Consider the following 22,933-nt stretch of genomic DNA (forward strand, 5'->3'; position numbering starts at 1 on the left):
AACAATAAATATTTTTTCTGTATCTGTACACATTTGTTTTATATAACCAAACGAAACTTACTTTGTGGACATACCTTGTATTTACTAATACCTATATTTCGTACACCAGAAGAAATAAAGTGACTGTCAGTACAAAATAATACTTTAGAGTGTGGTAAGGTACATAGAAAAATTGAACATACAAATATGTCAGAATTTTCATGAGGGTAGTTTTACACATGCACAATACTGCTGAATTCTCAATAGCACATAATATAAATAGCAGTGACTTTCAAACCGGGCAACCACTAGTAATAAGGTAGTTTTGTTTGGGATAAGCAGACGATATTAGGGATTTAGGTGGCTTACTGGCACCTTAAAATGTGGTCATGGTTGCAGATCAGAGAGGCTGATTCACGACTACATAAGACGGCTAAGAGAAGTGGACACAACTTACACAATAAAGCCGTCAACTGGAAGTCAGAGATTTACACCTCTCATTTTCCTCAAATAATGAGAACGTATTTTAAAAGCATGGCATGTAATGAGTAAAGCAGAGGAAATGACATCAACAATTAACATATACAGAACAGGATCTTTAAGCCTGCTAAAAATATCGTGTCTTTAAAAAAGGAGAGGAGATTAGAATTTAAAGCCTGTTAATGATAAGGTCATCAGAGACAAAGCACATGCTTGAAGTGAGAAGGAAATCAGCTGAGCCCTTTCGAAAGAGTCATCCCAGCATTTGCCATAGGGAAGTTAACAAAATCATGAAAACCTAAATCTGGATGGAAATCCCAAAAATGAATCCAATGCCTCATTATTGCACCACATTGCTTGGTCTGTATTTAAAAAGGACACTGAAAAGTAACAATGACACATGAACTGTTGAATCACAAGGTAAGATTCCAGACAAGCACATAAAATGGAAACTATGGGACAATACTGACAGAAGTCTTTAATACATTTGAGAAGTAAATTATATCTAGATAGTATCAAAGAGCACTGAGAAGATACAATCGTATCTGAAATAGGTCAAGTGATTAACACTGCAAGGAAGGTTAGTGTCAAATGTCTTGTCAACATATGGTGGTCATCAAACTGAAGCACTAACTCAGCTGCAGCAGGATCTGAGAAGAATATTGTGGTGTCACCGCCAGACACCACACTTGCTAGGTGGTAGCTTTAAATCGGCCGCGGTCCATTAGTACATGTCGGACCCGCGTGTCGCCACTGTCAGTACTTGCAGACCTAGCGCCACCACATGGCAGGTCTAGAAAGACGGACTAGCACTCGCCCTAGTTGTACGACGACTTTGCTAGCGACTACACTGACGAAGCCTTTCTCTCATTTGCCGAGAGACAGTTAGAATAGCCTTCAGCTAAGTCCATGACTACGACCTAGCAAGGCGCCATTAACCATATCTGGAGAAAGTCTCACTTGTATCGTCAATAGCGATGTACCACAAGGATGCATTAAAGTTAAGTAAACAGACTATACGTACTTTTCTTTATAACATTAATTACGTATCCTGTTCCAGACTTCACGCCAGTCGGTGTGAGTTGACGCGTGCCCTTTCGGTAACCTCACCCTGTGTCTAGACTGTCTTGTCTAGACACAACAAATATAACCTATTCGCGGAACTATCATAACATTCTTCTACAAAGATATATAAAAACAATAAAAATGTAAATAGTGATTCTAGACAGGGATTTAATCCCATATTTATTTATTTTTCATCCTTCGATCATATGTCACATTATAAAGAGACATGTAATACAGAACATGGAACAGAAATAACTGGATACACAAACGAAACATAACATACAAATATATGTACGGTTCTAAAATGTGAATAAATACAATTAACGAGCAATATTCTAATATTGTAACACACATTAATACATCTGGTAACATAAAAAGACATCTACAAACTCTGCTTATAGTAGATGAGAGTGTTAAATCAAGCTTCATTCCTACAATGCAAAAGGCTACAGATTACTTAAGTCAAGTTGGACTTTGGCTCTTCGCCTTGGGTTAAAAAACATGTTGACACAATTTTTCTACACTGTTTAATTTATATAGCACATCCTCATAAAATTTCAAATCAAAATGGTGATTTTTGGAGTATAGATGTGACTGATGATGCTACAGTGCATGCATGTATGTGTGTTCACACACACACACACACACACACACACACACACACTATAAAATGCCTCCACAAATAATAGTATAAGTAGCTCAGTGTAACACAGAGATACAAGCGGCAGTTAACACTTATCACACTGGATGCTCTGCATCATGATGCATTTTTAAACTTGTTTAGCATCACTGTTATGACATTTAGTGATGTTTGAATAGCTATGTTGTTTGAGTGTATTTCCAGAGACTGGAAGCAAACATTAAAAGGTAATTTCATTCAGCAAGAATGCTCCAGTATCCAGAAACTATTAAGTATTGGTTGTATGCAACTGCTTGCCCAACAATGTATCTCTGACAATGGGCTTTCTATCACAGAAAATAGTTTACAGATCTGTGAACTAAAAACTAATTTGAGTTGATGCTGGAGCCATTCATATACTGAAGCAGGAATTCATGGTGAAGAAAGGTACTGCAACTACTAACACATTTTTCAATTGCTGTTAAGGAATAATACAGAAGAGTTTTAGGAGCTAAAGTAGTTTCCTTTTCCACAATTTCATGATTCAGTTTATAGTCAAACGTGGCACCGACAAAAATGATTAAATTCTTAACTCGTAGAAGTCTGAACTGATGTGTATAATGGAACTGAATGAGATATAATATTGGCAAGATTTGGACTTGCATCTGAGGCAGTAGTTCATATCTCCATTTGGCTATCCAGATTTAAGTTTTCTGTGCTTTCCCTGGATTTCTTAAGGCAAACACTGGGATGACACCAGGAGGACACATGGCTGATTTCCTTCCCATCTTAGCTTGTGCAATATTTCCAATGACCTCAGTGTCGAAGGAATGTTAAACCCTAATCTCCCGTCCCCATTTTTAGTTGTTTATGATTGAGAATCCAACGTCAATCCATCACTACGCTTGTCAAAACTGGCAGAGTAATGGATACACATTGTGCAGGGGCCAACACATTATCACTAGGAATTATCTCAAGATAACCCCTCTCATTGTTTTCCTCATCCTCCCTCCAATGGTGACAATGGGAAACATCAACAGGTCTTACTCCCTGGAGGACAGATCTGAAGGTGTGGGACTGGGCATTCCCCTGTCTAAGATATTATGAATTCATTATGAAGGTCTCAGAAATAGATAACAGCAAATATATGAACTGATCTGAATAATTTGAATTTCATAAAGCTCCGTCAACACGAAAAATAATAAGTTACCTCACAAGCAGAAATTCAGAATAAAACGGATTCTTTCCTGCAAATGCCTACATAAACTGGTTACAATATTCCAGCATGATAATGGTGTGTCTTCTCTATTATGATTCATGAAGCATTAGATTCAAATCAAACTTGAAGCTAATGACAATTTTACTTAGATTCAATACAGTTTTTTGTCGTATTTTGTCACAATTAAATCTTCTGTGATATTATTACTTAATAAATAATTTTAAATTCTGATCATAATAAAAAGATAAATGAAAAAATTAAGATGATATTTAAGTTAAGTACACATCTCTTTTCTTCACAAAAATAAGTTGTGAAACTTTAGGGAATATGGTCAATAGAAATGTGAATTTCACGAAATCAAACATAAATGTATCAAAGTTTCAAATGTGAAAGTATTTTACTGTTGTTGTTGTGCTCTTCATTCCAGAGACTGGTTTAATGCAGCACTCCATGCCACTATATCCTGTGTAAGCTTCTTCATCTCCAAATAACTACTGCAATGTACATCCTTCTGAATCTGCTTAGTGTATTCATCTCTTGGTCTCCCTTTACGATTTTTACCCTCCACACTACCCTCCAATACTAAATTGGTGATCCCGCAGAATATGTTCTATCAACCGATCCCTTCTTCTAGTCAAGTTATGCCACAAATTTCTCTTCTCCCGAATTCTGTTCAGTACCTCCTCATTAGTTACGTGATCTACCAATCTAATCTTCAACATTCTTCGGTAGCACCACATTTTGCAAGTTTCTATTCTCTTCTTGTGTGAACTATTTATCATCCATGTTTCACTTCCATACATGGCTACACTCCATACAAATACTTAAAAGAAAAGACTTCCTGACATTTAAGTCTATACTTGACGTTAACAAATTTCTCTTCTTCGGAAACATTTTCCTTGCCATTGCCAGTCTACATTTTACAGGGCTATTACAAATGATTGAAGCGATTTCATAAATTCACTGTAGCTCCATTAATTGACATATGGCCACGACACACTACAGATACGTAGAAAAACTCATAAAGTTTTGTTCGGCTGAAGCCGCACTTCAGGTTTCTGCCGCCAGAGCACTCGAGAGCGCAGTGAGACAAAATGGCGACAGGAGCCGAGAAAGCGTATGTCGCGCTTGAAAAGCACTCACATCAGTCAGTCATAACAGTGCAACGACACTTCAGGACGAAGTTCAACAAAGATCCACCAACTGCTAACTCCATTCGGCGATGGTATGCACAGTTTAAAGCTTCTGGATGCCTCTGTAAGGGGAAATCAATGGGTCAGCCTGCAGTGAGCGAAGAAACGGTTGAACGCGTGCGGGCAAGATTCATGCGTAGCCCGCGGAAGTCGACGAATAAAGCAAGCAGGGAGCTAAACGTACCACAGCCAACGGTTTGGAAAATCTTACGAAAAAGGCATTTCTTAAACAGGAGATTGGAAAACCGATGGATCGGTCGTGGTGGAGATCACGATCAGCAATTCATGTCATGGCCTCCACGCTCTCCAGATTCACTGTTTAAACCTCCTCTACCAAGAAACGTGCCAGAACTGCGAGCTTGCATCAACGATGCTTTCGAACTCATTGATGGGGACATGCTGCGCCGAGTGTGGGAGGAACTTGATTATCGGCTTGATGTCTGCAGAATCACTAAAGGGGCACATATCGAACATTTGTGAATGCCTAAAAAAACTTTTTGAGTTTTTGTATGTGTGTGCAAAGCATTGTGAAAATATCTCAAATATAAAAGTTACTGTAGAGCTGTGAAATCGCTTCAATCATTTGTAATAACCCTGTATATCCTCTCTACTTTGGCCATCATCAGTTATTTTGCTTCGCAAATAGCAAAACTCATTTACTACTTTAGGTGTCTCATTCCTAATCTAATTCCCTCAGTATCACCTGATTTGGTGACAATGGGACAGTCCATTATCCTCGATTTGCTTTTGTTGATGTTCATCTTATATCCTCCTTTCAAGACAGTGTGCATTCCGTTCAACTGCTCTTCCAGATTCTTTGCTGTCTCTGACAGAATGATAACATCTTCGGCAAACCTCAAAGTTTTTATTTCTTCTCCATTGATTTTAATTCCTAATCCAAATTTTTCTTTTGTTTCCTTTACTGCTTACTAAATATACAGATTGAACAACATCAGGGATAGGCTACAACCCTGTTTCACTCTCTTCCCAACCACTGTTCCCTTTCATGCCCCTCGACTCTTGTAACTGACCTCTGGTTTCTGTACAAACTGTAAATAGCCTTTTGCTCCCTGTATTTGACCCCTACCACCTTCAGAATTTGAAGAGAGTATTCCAGTCAACATTGTCAAAAGCTTTCTCTAAGTCTACAAATGCTAGAATCGTAGGTTTGCCTTTCCTTAATCTATCTTCTAAGATAATTTGTAGGGACCCTATTGCCTTATGTGTTCCAACATTTCTAAGGAATCCACACTAATCTTCTCCAAGGTTGGCTTCTATCAGTTTTACCATCCATCTGAAAGAGTTCGTGTTAGTATCTTGCAGCGGTGACTTATTAAACTGATAGTTCGGTAATTTTCATACCTGTCAACACCTGCCTTCTTTGGTATTGGATTATCATCTTCTTCTTGAAATCTGAAGGTATTTCACCTTTCTCATACATCATGCTCACTAGATGGAAGAGTTTTGTCAGGGCTGGCTCTCCCAAGGCTATCAGTAGTTCTAATGGAATGTTGTCTACTCCCGGGGCTCTGTTTTGACTTAGGTCTTTCAGTGCTCTGTCAAATTATTCAGCAGTATCATATCTCCCATTTTATCTTGATCTATGTCCTCTTCCATTTCCATAATATTGCCCTCAAGTTAACTGCCATTGTATAGACCTTCTATCTACTCCTTCCACCTTTCTGCCTTCCCTTCTTTGCTTAGAAGTGGTTTTTCATCTGAGCTTTTGATCTTCACACAAGTGGCTCTATTTTCTTCACAGGTCTCTCTAATTTTCCTGTAGGCAGTACTATTTTACCCCTAGTGGTTTTGGAATATTTTACAAGTTATTACACTAATGAAAAACATACAAAGTCTGAAAGGATGAGCTGCAAAAAACTATGATCCAACCACCCAATGTATGTGGTTAAAGTGAAAATAGTGCATTTTCAAAGTAAGTATTGCTATGCAGTCAATACAGTCACTTTTGTTGAACAATTAGAAATGTGTGCAGCAACAGAATGAGGTATGAACAAGAAAGAATGAAGCAGTTAAATTCAGTATTACTGCACCTTTAAGAGAAGACGTAAGAGGATACAGAAGCTGAAGCAACACTCTCTCTCTCTCTCTCTCTCTCTCTCTCTCTCTCTCTCTCTCTGTGTGTGTGTGTGTGTGTGTGTGTGTGTGTGTGTGTGTGTGTGTGTGTGTGTGTGTGTTTGTTTCAAAAAATTACAAATCAAAATAATCTTAATCTTCTGGATATGAAATCACTTATTACTGATAGATGAGAACTTGAATAATTTACATGCAGAAACTATTTACATAGTTACCACAATTTCTCTAAGAAGAAATATTAAATAGTATACAATATATTTTAACTGGTTCAAGTATCATTTATAAAGCTTACCACAAAGAGCTGATTTCCAAGAGGATACACAAGTAAATTCCACATTAAGCTGTCTTCCACCATACCATCGACCATGAAATTTCTGAAATGCTGCAACAGCATGTCTGATATTTGCATATTCTATGTAAACATTTCCTCTGAGGTGTGACTCAAAGTTGCAACATACTTTAAATTGCACCACTGGCCCAAAAGTTTCAAATTCAGGCAGAACATCTTCGTAAAAATCTCTGAAATATCAGAATTAATATAATAATTTGTGTTAAATAAAGTGTTAGTAAATATGTGCTTAAAATGAAAAAATCCACATAGGTTTCAGCAAACCTGATAAACACTTACTTGAAGTGCTGGTAAGTTTCACTGTCCTCATATTCCAAAAGAACATCTGTATCATATTCATCTGCCATTGACTGATCCATTCCAAAATGTGAATAAAAGTTTGGAATCAACAGAACTTTGCTTATTCCTGGCCTTGGATGATTTCTAAGGAAAAGCAGTTAATAATAGCACACATAAGATAAGATTAACTGTCATGGTAATAAAAGTAAATTGTACAAGTCTTCCACCTGCCTTGAGATCCACGTTCAAGAAGAGCTAACATGCAAATTTGGTTGAATCTGGGAAACATCAAGGAAAAAACTTTGATACATCTATTTTCCTGTATCGCTCAAAACTTTAATTATAAGAATCCAAATATTTCTCATGCTTCTTTCACACAGTTATACCTAATCGAAATAACTGATTCTGATAGTAGAAATGTTTTTATTTTATTTGGTAAAGGATATATCTTCCATTCTGAAACGATAATCCACAAAATGGATACACTTTCATATATCAAGCACTCTCCTCCTTTGGAGACATAAGGTCAGCACTGGAGTCAAACTAATGTTGCTCACTCTTTTAATGCCAAAATACACCAAGAAGAGAAATGCTGTAAGGCCTGTCAGTCTGAAATATGATAGAAATTGTTATGCTTCAACTATTGCAGAACTTTCTAGGTCTTAAAAAACATTTTCAAAATAAATGATATTTGGAATTAGTAAGCAGCACTTATTCAACTTAAAATAGTACAGCTACCAGTTTATAAATAAGAACATAATTTATGGTGAGCATATCATGATAATATTTTTTCCACCGAGATTTCCAGGAATTTAAATTCTCATGTAAATTTGTGTGTGCAACTATTGAGAAAGCTATACAATAAAATTTCTGATTTGCAGTAGGATTTCTGGTGTGTCTTTCCAAACAACTTCTGTAATCGGGTCTACTGCCGGATTTTTGTGTCGCTCTGACACAATATTTCGGCCATGTTACTCGTTGCCTTCTTCAGGTGCTACCTGAGACTGCCATATTGGAGGAACTTGTCCAGTATTTATGCCCAGAGGGTGCTGGGTGCTCTGTTTGCCATCCGCACCCGCCTGGCGCTGCTTGTAAGGTGTTGTGTCTTCCCCAGTGCTCCCTCGGACGTCCGCGCCCGACTTGGCCGGCAGCTCTCTGAGGCCTGTCCTGTGTCAGGCGCTCCGTTCGCGGTCTGCACTCGCCTGGTGCTATTCCTGAGGTTTTTAACCTTCCCTGGTGCTCCCATGGACGTCCGCACCCAGCTCGTCCACAATCTGTGGTCATGGCAGCTGTCTGGGGCCGGACCCGCGTTTGGCGTTCTGTTCGTGGTCCGCGCCCACTTGGCACTGTTCCTGTGGTGTTGGCACTTCCCTGGTGCTCCGACGGATGTCCGCGCCCGCCTCATCCACCATCTGCAGTTGTGGCAGCTGTCTAAGGCCCGTCTCATGTTGGGCGCTCTGTTCAAGGTCCGCGCCCGCCTGGTGCTGCTTGTAAGGTGTTGTCTCTTCTCTGGTGCTCCGTCGGACATCCGCGCCCGATTCGGTCATCATCTGTGGTCGTGGCAGCTCTCTGAGGCCTGTCCCGCATTGAGCACTCCGTTCATGGTCCATGCCCGCCTGGTACTGCTCCTGAAGTGTTGGCACTTCCCTGGTGCTTCGACAGTCGTCCATGCTCGGCGCCCTCTGGGTATAAATACTGGACAAGATCCTCTAATATGGCAGTCTCAGGTAGCACCTGAAGAAGGCAACGAATTACGTAGACAAAATATTGTGCCAGAGCGACACAAACATCTGGCAGTAGACCCGATTATTCCACATGTCAAGATCTCGCCGGGAAACCCTGAAGAGTTACAACTTCTGTAATCTTTTGTTTTCCACCTTTGCTTCAGTTATAAGATATGGACTTCTCATGTTGTAAATATGATATTTGTACTTGGGACCAAATTATGACCTTTTACAAGGGTTATGTGAATTTGTTATAGGTTAATACATTTAATGACCTGCTCTTGTTGATAAAACAGAAAGTTTAATTTGCAATTTGTGCAAAACTAGCACAAGGTGGAGGTCACTGAGGAAACTTATTTAAGGATTATCCAGATAAATGTGTACCAAAAGGTCCTCCATGGGCTATTAACGAGGAACCACATGTGACCCAGTGTTGTGGGATTTGACATCATATCCACTCCTCATAAAAATGCAAAATAATACAAGAATAAAAGATATGGTGGTATATGCAGATGACATGATTCTTGCAAAGGGAGGGAGAACACGTAAACAAATTATAACAGTTCTTAAGAGGTACATGAATGATGCCAAAGAGTGAAGCTGTCAGTATACAGTCCCAAATAACCGCATACATTGTGTGTAGAGGCATATGTTCAGAGGCACACTTACTTCCTTTCCACTGCCCTTTATACAGCCATTACTGGTTTGGGACTGATAAGCTAATTCACCAGTTTCACAGAGAATCAACCATAATTTTGTATAAAGTATTATTACAATGGGTTCATCACTCCCAAAAGCATTCTAAAGCTACTGCCAGCTCCCCCACTGTGGAGGAATCCGTGTATGTCTTCTGTTTATATCTAATGAACTGCACAATCAAATGTGACACTGTGTTTCAAAGAGTTCATGAATAGTGTATTTGAGGCAGAAAATGAGAACCAATCCATTATTAATCTCAGTCGAAGTGGAAACCACCTACTAAACCACGTACAGGCTGGCCAGCACACTGCCCTCATTGTCTGTCCATTGAGAGGATTCAATCCAGTGCCAGTGCACCTCCCTGTGTTCCTGAAGTGGGTGCTTTAATGTGCTCAGTTATCCAGGTGGATACTAGAGTCACACTGAGGCTTTTAAAAATTGTTATCAAAACATGTCCACTGGACAAATAAATCCATAAGCATCCAACGTGTACAATGGAGATGGAAAATGATTATGACCTTCACAATCCTGTAGCAAAAGAGGCCAAAGACAAAAATAAAAAATCAGTTCTTAATTACATTTGTAAACAATGGTATAATGTTGGAAAAGGAAGGTGAAACTACAGTTTCTTCCCATTCACTAGGCAAAGCTTGCATTACAACAATAAACCCACCAAGAAGATTGATGCACTAACTATTGGGCAACAGTCCTTTGTAATATCTTACAGAATCAGAAGAAAAGAAACAAATAGATATGCTGGCAGAAACAGACAAAAATGGAGCCACAATCTCAGTGTGTCCTCTGCTGGCATGGATAGTACTGGGCAGCAACAATGGATATGAAGGTGATTTTTAACCATGAGACAATGTGGCAAAAAATTAAAAATACTGTCTGCATAATATAACGAAAGGATGAGTGGTGCAGCATTCTTGGAACACATCGCCACTTTCTGTTCAGTTGGAAGATGCTACTGAAGATGAAAATCGGTACGAGTGAAGAACTGTGAGGCCAAAAGTTGGAAGAAACATACACTAAAGCGTGCAAGTACCATCCAGCCAACTACAACAGAAACTGAATCTGAATTCCAATACTTCAAAAGTATTGTATCACACTCACAGAAAATCAAAGGAACTAGGACGATACTGATTGTCATGTTGAGAAATTCCATCTTAGTGATGACAATCTGGTCTCAAATCGGGCATACGTACCCTTCAACCAGGAAGACAATAACACAACAATTAAAATGCTATTATTTATACAACAGAATTTTGCCATGCAAATATGTTGGCATCAGAAGCATTTCTCATCGTGGAATTCTTTCTGTTGCCAATATAGCTGCAATGGAGCATATGTGGAAGAAAGTGAAATTGTTTATGAGTAATTGGATTTGTAACAAACTACACTGAAGTGCCAAAAAAGCTGGTATAGGCATGCATATTCAAATACAGAGATATGTAAACAAGTAGAAAAGGGCACAGCGGTCGGCTATGCCTAAATAAGACAATAAATGTCTGGCGCAACTGTTAGATTGGTTACTGCAGCTACAATCGCAGGTTATCAAGATTTAAGTAAGTTTAAGTAAGTTTGGCGCACGAGCGATGGGACACAGCATCTCCAAGGTAGCGATGAAATGGGAATTTTCACATATGACCATTTCACAAGTGTACAGCGAATATCAGGAATCTGGTAAAACATCAAATTTCCGACACTGCTGTGACTGGAAAAAGATCCTGCAAGAATGGGACCAACAGCAACTAAAGAGAATTGGTCAATGTGACAGAAGTGCAACCCTTTCACAAAATGCTGCAGATATCAATGCTGGGCCATCAACAAGTGTCAGCATGTGAAGCATTCAACGGAACATCGTCAGTATGGGCTTTCGGAGCCTAAGGCTCATTCATGTATCCTTGATGGCTGCATGACACAAAGCTTTATGCCTTGCCTGGGCCCGTCAACACCGATACTGGACTGTTGAGGACTGGAAACATGTTGCCTGGTCAGATGAGTCTTGTTTCAAATTGTATCAAGCAGATGGATGTATAGGTATGGAGACAACCTCATGAATCCATGGGTCCTGCACGTCAGCACGGAACTGTTCAAGCTGGTGGAGGCTCTGTAATGGTGTGGAGCATGTGCAGTTGGAGTGATACGGGGCCCCTGATATGTCTAGACATGACTGTGACAGGTGACATGTATGAAAGCATACTGTCTGATCATCTGCATCCATTTATGTACACTGTGCATTCCAACGGACTTGGGCAATTCCAGCCGGGCAATGTGACACCTCACACGTCAAACTCTCCAGACATGAACACTGCTAAGCATGTCTGGAATGCCTTGCAACATGCTGTTCAGAAGAGACCTCCAAACCGTCATACTCTTACTGATGTATGGACAGCCCTGCAGGATTCATGGTTTCAGTTCCCTCCACCACTACTTCAGACATTAGTCAAGTCCATGCCATGTCGTGTTGTGGCACTTGTGTGCGCTCATGGGGGCCCTATACAATATTAGGCAGGTGTACCAGTTTCTTTGGCTCTTCGGTGTATTTAGAAAGTGAAAAACTATTTGATCAAATTTTAAAAAGAGTAATGGTGCAGACTGATTGAAATAAATTTAATAATGGTAGTAAGAGCTCCACTTACAGTAATAGTTGTTTCATTGCCATGGAAATGGACTATAAAAATAAAGTAAAAGTAGATATAATATGCAATACTGACACAATAAGAAATTCTGAATTGTGTAAGACAATCTGCAACACATGAAGTATACAAAGATGTGGCAGAATCTCTTCAACAAGACCTGGGAAATCTTATGATGCAATTGATGCAGCACTGAAAATAACTAAAATGAATCATGTTTAGCAACATAACAGATGATAATGTGGATCAAGGGCCAGCAAAAATTACAAACATTGTTAAAGTATGTAGATACATTATTTTGCAGCTACCACAGAAAAATATACGTTACAAAGAAATTTCACATGATCTATGCTGTGACACACGATGTGCGTGAGGTGCAGTCACCAATTTCTCCGTTTAATATCTGACCAGATCTGTTTACTTCATTAGTTACCTTAAAACACTTTGTGGTGCCTTTGGATTCACACATGATGTCAAGTGTCAAGCACAATCTGGCAATGGCCCACTACACTTGCCTGTTTCTGAACTGCAGGATCTGATGTATACCAAAAAATTGTCTAGTCATTTGAATTTTATGACAAAAGAAATGGCAGACTCATTATTTATGAAATAATGAAATGCAACATGCTATGTTTACAGTGTTTTGCAACAGCCTGCACACTGGATAATATAAGCACATGAATATGGTATCACTTCCAGTTATGCAGAGGATGCACAGCTGCACATGTAGATATTCTATGCAGTACAGCATTTTCTGTTACTGATATATGCAAGAGGGTGATGTTACATGACAAATGCAGTAGATTACTTAAGGCAGATGTAAACCGCAAGACAATGAAGAAAGTGACAAATTCACTAAATTCACTTTTCAGTTTATTTTTAATTAAGTTATTTATATATTTTTGGAGGTAAAGATAATTAACAACTGACAACTGATTTCTATTGACAATCATTTTAAAGCTACCGTATTTACTCGAATCTAAGCCGCACTCGAATCTAAGCCGCACCTTAAAAATGAGACTCGAAATAAAGGAAAAAAAAAATTTCCCGAATCTAAGCCGCACCCGAAATTTGAGACTCGAAATTCAAGGGGAGATAAAAGTTTTAGGCCGCACCTCCAAATCGAAACAATGTTGGTCCATTCTAATACGAGACACAATTTAGGTCGAATGAATGACGATACAGCTACAGTAGTTTGGTTCGAGTCGTAAGTTTAGCATTTAAGCTTTACCAGGTAGCCATTGCTATGCATCAGGCGCTCCGTCCGTATTTATACGGGTACCCTTCCTTTTTCACGTGCTTCGTCTGGTTTGAATTGATTGCTTATTTTTCTTTGATCTGATAAGTGCCGTTATGTGTTTACGTCACTCTAAGCTGAAAATGCATTACTGTACTGTGTCTTGCATTGTTTGTCGCATTCTGATAATGAGTGTTTACGGCCTGTCGCCGCTCGCGGCGTGGCTTGCTCTTGTGCGAGGTTACTTACACTGCTGCTTTATTTGATAATGATCAACAAGAACCAAATAATAGACTGCATATGATGGAAGATGTTCTGAACGAGAGTTTAGCGAACATTTTTCACCATTTGAAAATCTTTGCAGACGCCTCTTTAGTACATTATATTCTGCACAGAAATTAGAATCATCTTAGATTTAAAAATCTAGTCAATTGCCGTGCTTCATTTCTGAATGTATCACTATTAGGCATAAGAATAATACGAATATGACGAACATGACATGATATGTGTATTCTTCCGCATTTGCTGTTGTCTCGCTGTAGTTTCGTAGTTTATTAGGCAGACAGGATTTAAATGAGACAGCAGCAAACACGAAAGAATACATGGCAAAATATTTATATTCGTATTATTCTTATTGTGAAGAGAATACTGCATGTGATTCACAATTCATAAAAGTTCCTAGTAGCAACCATCTCTTCTCACAGGTAGGAAAAAATTCAGGACGTAGAGTTTCCCATATTGACAAACATCCCAAACAGTCTTGCCAGTCGGATTTTCGTAGTACATTGAAATGCTGCTAGAAGATGAACAATACGAAATTTCTATTTACTTCGTTGGATAATGTATGAAAGTGCAGTTGTCGAAACTCGGGGCGGAGAAAAAAGCTCGTTTTCCACCTTTTTTTAAAATTTATTTACTGACGAAGAGGTTTTGGCGCCAGTATTTATCTTTGTGCCTGCAAAACATGCCTGTTGTAGCGCTACATATATTCAATGGCAGAAGTTAGTTGTGGCGGCACCTACGAACATTTTTCAGAACTTCTGTGTACTTTGCACTCGATTCTAAGCCGCAGGCAGTTTTTTGGATTACAAAAACCGGAAAAAAAGTGCGGCTTAGATTCGAGTAAATACGGTAACTCTGGGCTCTTATTCACGAATGGAGAATTCAGAATACAAATATTGACTTTATGTCTTAAGGAAGCAGTAATTGGTCACACACTAAATATAACATTGATAATAATAACACAATAAAGTTACAACATTTCTTCAACATTAAAACAATAAATGATTCATAATACACTGCATATAGGTGATATCTCAAACATCTCTTTTTTTTCTTATAAACGGTGAGGTAAAATTTTGAATAAGTCGTAAAGGATACCATGTCTAACCTGCAAAAACTGACAACCCAAGTGCTTATCAATAAAAAAATTTATATACAACATCTAAAAAAATGCGCCAAAAATAAGTTGGACTCAGAGGAAAAGCCTGGCCTGTCAGCTTCAGCTACTGTATCAAATAGTACAGAATAGTAACAAATAGTTGCAAACAAATTTCAACATATAAAATGTACAACAGATATGAAATATGACAAATACGTCAAAACAGTGGAGTGAACAACACATCAATATGGATTATGAACCCAGAGAAACATGTAAAGATTTGCTATGATAAATCCAGGTCTTGAGAAACATTTGATGTGAGAGCTTCCATGAATATGCTTGCACATACATCTGCCAGCATATGAGCATGCATGCGCGCGCGTGCACACACACACACACACACACACACACACACACACACACACACACACACACAGAGAGAGAGAGAGAGAAGTCACATACCGGGAACATCTGTCACCAAATCTGCAGGCACCAGTTTTAGTAAAGAATGGACATAGAGGTTTGTCTGGATTGGTTTCTGTAGACACATTTATAGCTTGTGGCATATCTCCTCCCTGAAAAGAAAATGGATTTCAGATAATTAATTACAAATTCTAATTCAAATCATTACTTCAAGCTCTCAAAACCAGAATCCTTTCACTAATAAAAAGGAGGAGGAAAGTCTGGTAATCCCACCAGACATATCAATGGATCAGTCAATATTATTATATACAAATCCAGTGAGGCTGCAATGCACAGTGCGGAAGGCCACATCTGCTGGTGCCAGGTCAAATGGCAACACACTTCCAGCTGATTCAAGGGCTGGTACATACCATCATGGTCTTACTTGTCGCATTCAGCCAATTTTTACAGCAAGCTCTCCAGTGTACCTATTGATAATGTGCCTGCCTTACATGGTTTTCTCCTGGACTGCAATTTGGACTTTGTTGTTACCTACTGTCAACATTTGGCTGGCATACTACCTGAGTGCCTACTTAATTAAGTACTGGCTTTGCTCACAATTCAACTGATAGTTGTGTTATCTGTGAACAAACCAAAGGCATGTGGGTGCACAAGCACATGGTAACCAATTGAATGCCTGCCCAGTTGAATCTATAAACAGTATTCTCCTGCACTAATGCACAGTTTTTCAACACATTCCCAGAGTTCTGTGTTGTCCACGAGGTATCCAACTACAAAATCTGTTATTTTGTGTATTTCCAGAGGACTCAGGAACTATTACTTTCTGAGATTTACCAATAAATAATTTGTGCTTCATATAATCTGCGTTATTGGAGAAACAGAGAATGTTAAAATATTAAAAATTTAAAAGCTCATTCAGAGACGCTTTTGGATCATACATCAACTAACAGCTATCAGGGCAGGACAAGCTAGGTATCAACACGCATATGGCAATAACAACAGTTGCTGTATGTGTACCTTTCTCTAGTCCTTTGCTGCAGGTGAAGAAATTCAAGGTTCAGAAAGCTTGTAAATCTTTGGTTTTTGCATACATGTATTAATTCAATATCTTCTATTTTTTTATGTATTAAATTGTGCTGAGAGGTGACATCTACTTTTTCAGTGGTCTAACATAAAGGAGGAGGCAATATTACACTATTTAAGTTACTGGTATAACAACAAAAACAAGGAGCGCATCTCACCTTATTTATGAAGTCATCAATCTGCTTTAGCAATTCATCCTGAAACATAAGAATGAGAAATAAAAATTAATTTACCTTCCACAACTAATTATGAATAAAACTTGAGGTTACTTTTACAACAATGTAACACACTGAGCACAAAAAATTTCTTTCTTTCTCTGGAAGAATATATGAAAATGAAATAAAACACATGCAGTGTGTCAGCAATCACCTCTCTGATCTTTTTTATTACATATCGAGTGACCATGTCTTAAATAAATGAATTCTTAAGTGATTACTTTTTGTGTTCACTATCAACTATTATATGTAAATGAAACAAGTGCTGTACATTAATTATAGTGAAAAAGTAATTGAACAAAATTGCAACACTGAAACTACTATGTAACTTTCTCTTCTTTCCACACAAGACTTTTATCACAGAAAAAGAAAGGCATGTGATATTGGACGTTATTCAGTTGAACTACCACTGCTCCGAAAAGCGTCCAACAACAATTATAAAGTAATACACAAAGTCAACAAGTTTATAATAATTGTAAGTGGCTGTGACTGAACACTCACATAAAAAACAAGTTGATTTATATTAACCTAGAAACACATATTTTGCTTGGTATATGACATTCTGATATTTCTCTTATGCCTAATTTTTGTTGTGCAATGTCTGCTGCATGAACTACATGCAGGGCTATTGATATTTGAAACAATATGGGATGGTGAAGTGAACTGGAAATATTAGGACACAATACAGAATTTCTAAGCACAATACACCCACAGAGAGCATCACTCAAAGTTAATAACTTCTATACTTTTATCATAATTTCTGTGAAATTATTTCCATTTCAAACTAGTACATCGTAAATGGAATGACAGCTTGCAGAAGGCATATAGCACAATCCAGTAACAAGTTTAGGGAACTGATCTACCACCAAGATGCATGTCCAGACCCTGGTTATGTATTTTACGTGAAAACCACTGCTATCCCTGTCATTTGTGACATGTGCAAAAATTGTTGCAAATGTTAAATGAATGGCAAAAACCACGAACCTACTATGCTGTCATAGTAGGAGGAGAGGTGATACTCCTACGTTGCGCGTCCCATGTGGCGGATAGGGAAGTCCTCACCAGTTTACTGGCGGACTTGAGTGAAATAAAATAGCTCTCGCGGATCAAACACACCCTCTGCGGTTAACAACCATAGTTGTAAATCGGAGCTTGTTCCAACTAAGGTTGACAACCTTCGAAAGTCAAAAATGGAAAGGTCTTTTAGGAAAAAAATTCCACCGTCCTGCTCAAAGATGAAGGGAAGGCTACATCAGATTCGGTGGGTAGTCAACTAGAAGCCAGCAATGAATCGGAGCGTTTGCAACCATCAAAATGCACACTAAAACACAAAAAGAAGATTAAACATGAGCAAATAAATTATATAGCAACACCCAACATACACTCACTACTTCAGACCGGAAAACTCAAGGAGCTCACAGATGAACTAAATAAACAAAAAATTTTAATAACAGGGATCCAAGAAATGATAAACACCACAGAGGACTCATTCGAATCACAAGGGTACAGAATTTATAATGGGAAACCAGGACCGGGGGCAATGAAACAATGTCCCCAGTTTGGAACAGCGCTTTTAGTAAACTTAAAAATAATAGATTCAGTAACGGATTTCCAAGCAGTATCACCAAGAATTGCGACTCTAAGCTTTAAAACAATGAATAAAACCTATACAATAATAAATGCTAATGCCCCAACAAATGAAAAAAATTGTCTAACAAAAACAAAGGAAGAGGTAGATAAATTTTGGGACCTTCTAGAGCAAACTGTGAACAGAGTAAATAAAAAGAATGTAAAAACCTTATTGGGAGATTTCAATGCTCAGTTGGGAAGAGAAAGGAAATATAAAGATATAATTGGAAAATGGAGTCCACATAAATTTACGAACAAAAACGGTCAAAGACTTGTAGAACTCTGTAGAGAACACAACCTTATATCTAAATCAAAATACTTTAAGAGGAAGCCAAGTAAACTTAAAACACGGAAACATCCAGACTGGAGGAAGGGGGAGTGGTAGCTAGACCATGTCTGTATGGACAAAAATTTTCATAAGAAGATCCACAATGTTAAAGTACTGAGAGGAGTAGACACAGGCTCAGACCATTATATAGTTAAAATTAAAATCAATTTCACTCTGTTAAAGAAGAGGACCAGAAAAACTAATAAAATAAAAAGGAGGTTTGACCCACATCAGCTAATTAAAAATAATAAATACCAACAAATTACACAAACCATCAAATTAACAGATGATCTAGAACAACTAGTGCCTAATCTTAAAAAAGAAGCAGAGAATCTAGCTCCCTTGAACCCACGAAGTAAACATGCATGGTGGACATCAGAATGTGACAAATTCCATGAAGATAGACACCAAGCATGGTTAAAGTTTCAAACACAAAAGACTGAAGAAAATGCCATCAACCTAAAAAATGAAAGAAAAAAATTCACACAAAATATTAGAAGAATCAAGAGAGGATTCCATAAAGATATTATAAACTCTATAGAAGGTAAAATACATCTAAAAACAAAGATATGTAACTTGCCAAACGAAAGCACTGGCATGTTGATACACACACACAAACAAACGCAAACATACACACAAAATTCAAGCTTTCGCAACCAACGATTGCTTCATCAGGAAAGAGGGAAGGAGAGGGAAAGATGAAAGGATGTGGGTTTTAAGGGAGAGGGTAAGGAGTCATTCCAATCCCGGGAGCGGAAAGACTTACCTTAGGGGGAAAAAAAAGGACAGGTATACACTCGCGCGCACGCACACACACACACACACACACACACACACATATATCCATCCGCACGTGTTTGTGCGGAAAGACTTACCTTAGGGGGAAAAAAGGACAGGTATACACACACACACACACACACACACACACACACACACACACACACATCCATCCGCACGTGTATGTGCGGATGGATATGTGTGTGTGTGTGCGAGTGTCCTTTTTTTCCCCCTAAGGTAAGTCTTTCCGCTCCTGGGATTGAAATGACTCCTTACCCTCTCCCTTAAAACCTACATCCTTTCGTCTTTCCCTCTCCTTCCCTCTTTCCTGATGAAGCAACCGTTGGTTGTGAAAGCTTGAATTTTGTGTGTATGTTTGTGTTTGTTTGTGTGTCTATCAACATGCCAGCGCTTTCGTTTGGTAAGTTACATCATCTTTGTTTTTAGATATATTTTTCCCACATGGAATGTTTCCCTCTATTACATTCTATAGAAGGTAATTATCATAAAACCAACTCCAGGAACTACTATAAAATTTTTGGGAAACAGCTACAACAATATGAGTCCCCTACACTAATACTTAAAGAGGAAGAGGAAGAATGACACACAGTAACAAGGAAAATGCAGAAATCATGGCAAAAGCATTTAACAAACTTCTGAATTGCAAGGAACCCAAAGTACCCTTACAAGTCAACATAAATACCCCAATAAAAACCAAACCTAAGAAACTAGACCCTCCAGCTTTCCATGAAGTAGAAAAATTCTTAAAGAACAAAAATATTATAAGTCATGTGGAGAAGATCAGGTTTTTGTTGAAATGTGGAAATATGCAAGTGACACAGTCAAGACCTCCTTACACATGGCTCTAACAAAAATTTGGGCAACAGAACGATTCCCCGAACATTGGACCACAGCTATCATCCACCCACTACACAAAAAGGGAGATAAGAGCAACCCAGACAACTACAGAGGAATCTCTCTCCTAGATTGCACATACAAAATTCTATCCAAGATCCTATATACACTCCTGGAAATGGAAAAAAGAACACATTGACACCAGTGTGTCAGACCCACCATACTTGCTCCGGAAACTGCGAGAGGGCTGTACAAGCAATGATCACACGCACGGCACAGCGGACACACCAGGAACCGCGGTGTTGGCCGTCGAATGGCGCTAGCTGCGCAGCATTTGTGCACCGCCGCCGTCAGTGTCAGCCAGTTTGCCGTGTCATACGGAGCTCCATCGCAGTCTTTAACACTGGTAGCATGCCGCGACAGCGTGGACGTGAACCGTATGTGCAGTTGACGGACTTTGAGCGAGGGCGTATAGTGGGCATGCGGGAGGCCGGGTGGACGTACCGCCGAATTGCTCAACACGTGGGGCGTGAGGTCTCCACAGTACATCGATGTTGTCGCCAGTGGTCGGCGGAAGGTGCACGTGCCCGTCGACCTGGGACCGGACCGCAGCGACGCACGGATGCACGCCAAGACCGTAGGATCCTACGCAGTGCCGTACGGGACCGCACCGCCACTTCCCAGCAAATTAGGGACACTGTTGCTCCTGGGGTATTGGCGAGGACCATTCGCAACCGTCTCCATGAAGCTGGGCTACAGTCCCGCACACCGTTAGGCCGTCTTCCGCTCACGCCCCAACATCGTGCAGCCCGCCTCCAGTGGTGTCGCGACAGGCGTGAATTGAGGGACGAATGGAGACGTGTCGTCTTCAGCGATGAGAGTCGCTTCTGCCTTGGTGCCAATGATGGTCGTATGCGTGTTTGGCGCCCTGCAGGTGAGCGCCAAAATCAGGACTGCATACGACCGAGGCACACAGGGCCAACACCCGGCATCATGGTGTGGGGAGCGATCTCCTACACTGGCCGTACACCACTGGTGATCGTCGAGGGGACACTGAATAGTGCACGGTACATCCAAACCGTCATCGAACCCATCGTTCTACCATTCCTAGACCGGCAAGGGAACTTGCTGTTCCAACAGGACAATGCACGTCCGCATGTATCCCGTGCCACCCAACGTGCTCTAGAAGGTGTAAGTCAACTACCCTGGCCAGCAAGATCTCCGAATCTGTCCCCCATTGAGCATGTTTGGGACTGGATGAAGCGTCGTCTCACGCGGTCTGCACGTCCAGCACGAACGCTGGTCCAACTGAGGCGCCAGGTGGAAATGGCATGGCAAGCCGTTCCACAGGACTACATCCAGCATCTCTACGATCGTCTCCATGGGAGAATAGCAGCCTGCATTGCTGCGAAAGGTGGATATACACTGTACTAGTGCCGACATTGTGCATGCTCTGTTGCCTGTGTCTATGTGCCTGTGGTTCTGTCAGTGTGATCATGTGATGTATCTGACCCCAGGAATGTGTCAATAAAGTTTCCCCTTCCTGGGACAATGAATTCACGGTGTTCTTATTTCAATTTCCAGGAGTGTAAAAGAATCAAGGAGCAATGAGAACAGGAGTTAGCAGAATATCAGGGAGGGTTCAGACCATGGAGAAGCTGCGCAGAGCAGATACTTAGTTTAAAATTGATTATGGCACACTACAAGAAACGGAACAAACCTCTGGCAATAACATTCGTAGGTTTTAAGAAGGCATATAACTGTCTCCACAGACCTTCAGTATTAAAAATTTCAAGAAATCTAGGGCTCCATCCAAAAATAATTAAAATAATACAATTCACTCTAACCAACGCCAAATCAAAAGTGAAGTTTAGAGGAGAAATTTCGGAACCATTCCTCATAAAAACAGGCTTAAGACAAGGTGACTGCCTATCACCATTACTGTTCAACTGTCACTGAATACATAATGAGAGAATGGTACAAGGACAATCCAAAGACGATAAGAATTGGAAGTGCAAAAGATGATATTAGCTTAAACTGCTTGGGATTCGCTGATGATCTTGCTCTCCTAGCCAACACCGTTCAAGAAGCCAGGCAACAAGTGAAATCACTACAAGAAATAGCAGAGAAAGTAGGCCTTAGAATATCATTTGAAAAAACTAACTGATCCACCACTTGCAAACAAAATTACAATAGGAGAACAGGAAATCAAAACTGTAGATAAATTTAAATATTTAGGCTAAATAACAACATACAATCTAAATGAGAAGCCATCATGGCAGAATAGAATAAAAAAACTGAACTACGCAAATTACATTACCAAAACTACATACAACAAAAAAGCCCACCTATAGATGCAAAATTAAAACACTATAAAACAGTTACACAACCAGAAATAACGTATGCAGCTGAAACTATCTTCAAAACAACTAATACAGCAGAAATTGACAGAATACTAAAAATAGAAAGAAGAATAATTAGGACATGTATAAATAACCAGTATATAATAAATGGACATTGGAGAATAGCATCAAATGAAACAGTATATAAGAAAATGGAACCAGTCATGAGCACGATCAGGAAGAAACGCATCTCATTCTTTGGACATCTGATGAGAACTCCAGAAAACAGAATTAGTAAAAAAAAAAAAAAAAAAAAAAAAT

General features: G+C 39.4%; 1 protein-coding gene across 1 annotated transcript in view; it reads right to left on the reverse strand.

Moving 5' to 3' along the window:
• LOC126187556 (U2 small nuclear ribonucleoprotein auxiliary factor 35 kDa subunit-related protein 2) overlaps positions 1-22,933 on the reverse strand; it is a 70,079-nt gene that overhangs the window by 24,753 nt on the left and 22,393 nt on the right. Inside the window, exons 5-8 of the mRNA XM_049928710.1 lie at positions 16,625-16,663; positions 15,423-15,535; positions 7,278-7,421; positions 6,942-7,168 (exon numbers count right to left, since the gene is read on the reverse strand). Coding sequence (XP_049784667.1) covers positions 6,942-7,168; positions 7,278-7,421; positions 15,423-15,535; positions 16,625-16,663 — 523 coding nt within the window. The remainder of the gene's footprint in view (positions 1-6,941; positions 7,169-7,277; positions 7,422-15,422; positions 15,536-16,624; positions 16,664-22,933) is intronic.

The sequence above is a fragment of the Schistocerca cancellata genome, chromosome 5 (genome assembly GCF_023864275.1).
Source record: "Schistocerca cancellata isolate TAMUIC-IGC-003103 chromosome 5, iqSchCanc2.1, whole genome shotgun sequence".
NCBI classification, from domain to species: Eukaryota; Metazoa; Arthropoda; class Insecta; order Orthoptera; family Acrididae; genus Schistocerca; species Schistocerca cancellata.